We start from the raw sequence: 6,377 nt of genomic DNA, 5'->3' as shown, positions 1-6,377 counted from the left end.
TCGTGTGTGTTGCTGTGTATGCATGTGAGTGTGTGTGCATTTCAGTGTTTCAAAGGAGAGCTGGCCAATCATTTGGCAACAGAACATGTAGCCTACTGTTTGGTGGACACTTACAGCCAAGCCACCTCTGTAAAGCCCTTCACCAAAGACAGTTACAACACAAAAACAAAATATAAACTCAGACAGTAAAAGCAAGCAGTTCTTATGGTGGGCACACTTCCAGTATTTTTCCACTCTAATGTAGAGAGTGGTAATAGACTCCTTATTTCCACTCACTGAGATCACATGCACAGCTGCGACACACACTGCAGCTCAGCATACACACCATCTAAATCTAATCAACTCGCCTCTCTTTCTCTCTCTCTCGCCCTTCCCCTCTCCATCTCATTTTCTATCTAGTTCCCATTTGTTGTTTCATTCTTTCTCTCTGGACAAGACAAACATGCACACACACGCACGCGCGCGCACACACGCAAGCACGATTGGTCTCTTGAACACGCCCCAGATGCTCAGAGCGCTGTGAAAGAAAATGCAGCAAGCGCTTTCCCCCCTCTCTCGCTCTCTCTCTCTCTCTCGTTTCGTTTCAGATTCGGTTGCGGAAATAACCGAAGAGCAGCGAACAGGCTCCGCTGGTTGGGCGCTGTCCGCCGCTTGAGAAGATGCTTCCTCCTCTATCGTGTCAGACGCTCACAGCGCCGAAGTGCGAATGCCTCGAATACATCGGGAATAATACGCATCAAATCTGGCTTCAAATTGAATTATGCCAGCGTGTATTCTAGTGGAGTGTGTTCGCAGTTGTGCAAACGGGGGGGAGGCGGCTCTTGCGGGACTCTCTCGCTTCCTCGCATTTATTTGGCTGCCTCAAAATGTCTGGCAGGTGTGCAGCATCCAACACGGTCATGATGAAACGTTAACGGCCAGGAGCTTTTATTAAGAGGAGGTTTTGCTGAGGCTGGTCGCTCTGTGGCACCGCGTCCTCTCATTTTCAATCCGGAAAATACAGACTGTATTAACCGTTATGGAGCAGCGTTGTCTATCAGATGCAGGTATAATCGACTCATAAGCAAAATCGATATAAGCTGATAAAGAGAGGTGGCTCGGCTGGGAGGAAGAGGAGGAAGAAATGGCCGTGATGTGAACAAGTTGGGATGAAACAGGCTCCCTCTCGCTTTAAACAAACCACTATAATTTGCCGTCAATAATAATCATCCTATAGAGCCTTGCAGTGTGCCTGTGGTGCTTAATAGTGTGTTTAAAGTGACCTTATCGAACCCCTATGGTAGCCTATGTTTCATCTCCTATAATATTCCTAGGACTTATGGTGCTGCTATGATATTTGTATGGCATCCATAAAAAAAATGTAATAGGATTACTATAAATGCTATAATAAAACACAGGCACACACATACAGGCCTGTGCAGTAACACACAGCCGCATATTGCTGACATTCATTTACATCGCTCCAATTCAGATAAATCACCCGATATGATTTGATTTACTACAATCAATGAATTTTCGCGTTGCTCCAATGGTTACACGGCATATTACACCCCCCTCCCTCCCTACACACATACACACACACACACAGTCAGTGAGCAGGCCCGTGCTGACCATCAACAGCTGAGAAACAGGCTCATCTGGCTCCACTGAATCATGTTTTCATGTGATATGTTGCTATACGACTACAACCAAAGCCTATTATGGGATAAAACACACTCGACCGTCTGTAAAATGACACAGCAGAGGAGCTTGAAGAAAAACCATATGTCACGACGGGATTAACGATGGACAGATAAACTGACAGCGAGAGAGAGAGAGAGAGAGAGAGAGACCTCCCTTACAATAAATCACTATAGTAGCCTAATCCCATAATAAATATTAGAAGCCTACTCTAGCCCACAAATATTACATCTAAACTAATATGTTGTAGGAATATTATAGGATTATGGTAGTAATACCATTACCATTAAGAATGCAAACTCTCCATTGAGCACCACAGACACACTATAAGTCCCTATAGAAAGATTATGGGAATATTATAGTGATACCATAAACTCCCTACTAAGTACCGAAGACACACTTTAAGTCCCTATACAAATATTACAGGAATAGTATTGTGCTAATTTCATTAGAGCTATATTGACCCTTGATTAGTCAGTAGGCCCTCACAGACACTGACACAACCAACAGGCTGTAGGGGCAACTGAGGGTCTAAAATAACATGCAGCGACTATAGGTCAAACAGTTGTACCTCAGAAAACCCTAGTACCACAGGAGTAGAGAGATTATTTCACTATAAACTCACTGTAGGTTCCTTTTCATAATGAAAACGACCAGTTGACCCTTCCACCACCACATCCACCCACCCACTGGCAGCCTATACACGGTTTCAGCACCTTTGTAGTGGACAGCAAAAGGCCACAAACAGGTGACTTTAAGGTTACCTCTGTGGGTGAGTCCCCAGAATATGTGCTTGCTTTTGAAATAAGAAGAAGTTAGAGTGGATCTTAGCTGTGTTAGCTGACCAGGAGGCATTCAATATCCTATGTGATTTCAATCAATGACAGATTTCTCCTGTAATAAAAAATCCCCATAATATCCCTATAGGGAATGATAGTGTGTCAGTGGTACTCAAAAGTGAGTTTATAGTGACCATAATGTGCTTAATGGTATATTTTATCTACTCGGGTATCATTATAATATTCCGATAGCAGCTCATGGTTTTGCTGTGGTAGCCTACGCCTTCTGACATCTGCTATAGGATTACTAATTCTGTTTTGTTGGGGTCTAGATAGCCACACCTCTAATCTTAACCATTTCACTAATTCAAGCTAATATAAGGAAACTTACAATGTCGAAACACCCCAGTTTAGGCTACTGGTGGAAGTATAAGTAACTCGGCAGGCCTCTGCTTGTATGTTTTGAGAGAAAGAGAGAGAGAGAGAGCAGTGTGTGTGTGTGTGCGTGTGTGTGTGTGTGTGTGTGTGTGTGTGTGTGTGTGAAAGGGAGAGAGAGAGAGAGACACACACACACACACACACACACAGAATATAGGGTTATTAGACCGTGGTTATTAGACACTTACTTCATCTGTTTGACGATGGTGCTTTTCCCTGACTCTCCGGCCCCTAAGGGAAAAGAGACAAGAACACACAATGTAAACAGAGTGTGTGTGTGAGAGAGAGAGAGAAAGAGAAAGGGAGGGGGAGAGAGAGACAAGGAGGGGGGGGGGGGGGGAGAGAGAGAGAGAGATTCAGCCACTTAAAAACCTAAGTGAATGAGGACAGCAGCAGGGTGGAGATGAAGAGATGGAGAAAGTGGCCGCCCACCCTGCCTCCCTTCCACCCATCCTTCCTTATTCCCTCCATCCCTCCTCCACCTCCTAACTCAGGCAGTTAAATACGTGAAATTAATAAAAGATCTATGAATTTATCTCCCACCCCAAATGCGTTAACCTACACTGTTTGCTCGATCATCGTTGCATACTGCAATTTTTCTCTGGCATCCATCTGCAGCTATCATCAGTGATGTAGTGGAGGGGAACACAGCTTACCCACCTATTTATTTGAACAGTTGACTCACCTGACATACATCTTAATGTATGCCATAAATGCATAGGTAGCGTCAAAATGATGTAGCCTAATATGAAGATAGGATATTTTAACAAGGCAAAATCCAGCTTATCTGTGAATATAGGCCCATTTCTTGTTTATACTGGTGGTGGTTTGCCTTATGGCGGACCAGGTATATATATATATTTCTTTCTTTTTTTTTTAAATTCCCACCACTACATCACTGGTTATCATTTCTCACAAGCACTCGGCTTCATTTCTGAGTCTCAGATCGGCCGTGGCTCTACAGGCCTTCGGCAGGGAATTCAACCGGCGTCTCTTACCGAGCAGCAGCAGTTTAACGTCTTTGGCCGCGGTGAGCCCGTCCTCCTTGAGGTTTTTCTCGATGGCTTTGCTCCGGTCCAGAGCCGCCCTCTCCTCTGCGCTCAAAGTACATCCCATGGTTAGAGAACACAGCTTGGTAGCGGAGCCGGCACCGAGATTTCCCGAAAAAAAAATGATGACAGGATTAAAAAGGTCGATTCAAAGGGGTTTGGGCGTGGAAATGCAGCAGTTGCCAAATCCCCTTTTCTTTCTTCTTTTTTTATTTCCCCCTTTTCTCTTCGGCTATCCCTCGATCCCTCGCTCTCTGGGCAGCTCCCTCTCTCTCGCTCGCTCGCTCAAACCGGGGGCACGGCACCGTTAAAGCATTAAAATTAAAGATCCACTCGGTTTGATTCACAGCACGAAAAACCACAGGGCGAAGTCTCCGTCGCTTGTTTTTGGAATTGCTGTTAGTTTCTTAAGCGTGGTCTCGGCGTCCGTCCGTTCGTCCGTCCGTCTTGTTGTATTTTTTTATTTTATGTTTTTTGTCGGTAAATCACGGTCCCCCAGGGGCCTCTCTTCTTCTCCTTCTTCTTCTTGTGTCTTCTTTACGTTACTGGGCGGCGGTGAGCAGCGCTCGCATCGTTTGGTTCCAGCTCGGCTTTCTCGGTCGCTCACAGTGGACCTTCCTCCGTTTAGCTCCTCCGGGGCGGGCGGCGGGGACTCGCTCGATAACGCTACTGCCTCCCGGTAGCTCCGGTAGGGGCTCGCTCGTTCGTTCGCTCGCTCGCGCGTCGCTGACGTCAGAACAACAAAAAAAAGCGGAGAGCCAGAGAGCACTGTGAGCTGAAGAGGGGGGGCGCAGCTCGAGCGAGAGAGAGAGAGAGAGAGCATCAATACCCCCAGTGGCGTGGCCTGGCGGTGCACCCTTAAAACTGGTACCGTTATTCAATATAGCCTACAGTAGGCTATAGTCCAATATTCAATTATGCAAGGATAGCCTACTATACGAATATAAAACGGCAGTAACACACCATTGCAACAGCAAACACGGCAAATGTCCAAGAAATATTTTCTATTTCATATCTATAGCCTAATAGACTAATAACCACAATAAGTGAGTGTTTACCTTTAGCCAAGCTAAGAAAGTGATGCTAAGCGACACATTAGCAGCAAGAAGTGAGTGGTGATTCTTAGCCTTAATTAGCTAACAGGTGTGTCTCAGGTGTGTGTTCAGGCTTCGAACGTGATTCAGCCAATCAGAACTGAGGACTGGAACTATCTGTTTTATGTGTATATGTAAAGCAGGCTGTATGTACCTACTACCACTGACCTTGTTTTTTTTTTTTTCTTTCTTTGATATATATGTGGGCTACAGCATAGGCTATTATGAAGATTTCGAATTTGTTGTTTGTTTTGGTTTTACTTTCTGAAATGTCTTGCTTATTAGGTTTATTTTAGGCTTTTCTTTTCTGTGGGCTACACCACTTTCAGTTGTCTTGGTTGGCCAGTTCATGTTTTACAGAACAATCAGATATTGTAGACAGAGCATATCAAGCCTGCCAATAACAAAAACAAACAAGATCTTGTTATAACATTATATTATAACATATACTTTCATTTTATTAAGGACAGTTATGGTTACATGTTGACATAAAATGTATGCATGAACGTGATGTCATTCGATTTGAGAAGCCGGGGAGGCAGATGTTCCATAATGTCCACTGATTAAATGCAATTACTCTACTTATCTGACTCACACATGCAAAGGGAGCCATTTTATCATATAATGATAGTGTGGTTGGCTCTATAATGAGGTGTCCATTATCATCCTCATCATCCTCATCATCACCGTGTTATGGAACTAATTTATTCATCAAACAACCACAGTGGCTCCAGGAATCAGAACTTCACCAGCCATCTGAATATCTCAGTGGCCAGTAATGTTTTTTATTCTTACCATAATTTTTATAGAGTTTTCTGTACAGTGGTGGCAAGACAATCTCATATAATCCAAAATTGATATGGTCAGCAATTCAAAATTGATGTGATCAAACCTGGAAAGTAGCTACTGACTGTGATTTGAAACAATACAACCTTTCTAAACAATATAATCTCAATGAGTCCCACCTAATCTTCAGGGATAGAATCTTAACAATGTCATATCAATATAATCTTCTTCATCAATAGACATCAATATCAATGTAATCTTGCTCAATGATTTTTATCAATATCAATCTTATCGATATCAGTATATTCCTGAATAACAGCATCTCAGCATATCAGCACAATCTTCCTCAGCAAAAGAAATATTCTAATGTAATATAGTAATCTTATAGGCAAATATTAAAGTAAGTAGTTGAGAATGAGCATTGCTAAACATGTCTCATTTTATATTAACGGTTTTGTACAAAGTTGTTGTTTTTATTGATTCATTCATTCACTCAGTGTGTTGGTTTTGATTTCCTTATCTATGTCCTTTCATTGTTTTCTCCACTCCCA

General features: G+C 43.2%; 1 protein-coding gene across 1 annotated transcript in view; it reads right to left on the bottom strand.

Annotated features, from left to right (window-relative positions):
* Positions 1-4,595, bottom strand: part of LOC139658932 (guanine nucleotide-binding protein G(o) subunit alpha-like) — a gene marked incomplete at its 3' end in the record, with an annotated part of 20,576 nt that extends 15,981 nt beyond the window's left edge. The window contains exons 1-2 of the mRNA XM_071537118.1: positions 3,896-4,595; positions 3,086-3,128 (exon numbers count right to left, since the gene is read on the bottom strand). Of these exons, the coding sequence (XP_071393219.1) occupies positions 3,086-3,128; positions 3,896-4,013 (161 nt within the window). The remainder of the gene's footprint in view (positions 1-3,085; positions 3,129-3,895) is intronic.
* Positions 4,596-6,377: the final 1,782 nt, after the last annotated feature.

The sequence above is a fragment of the Centroberyx affinis genome, unplaced genomic scaffold (assembly GCF_046629955.1).
Source record: "Centroberyx affinis isolate AG114_WGS23_722 - 3 ecotype Tasmania unplaced genomic scaffold, CSIRO-AGI_Caff_v1 ptg002985l_1, whole genome shotgun sequence".
NCBI lineage: Eukaryota > Metazoa > Chordata > Actinopteri > Beryciformes > Berycidae > Centroberyx > Centroberyx affinis.
The sequence above is the reverse complement of the archived record's forward strand: the minus strand, read 5'-3'. Positions and strand labels throughout refer to the sequence as shown.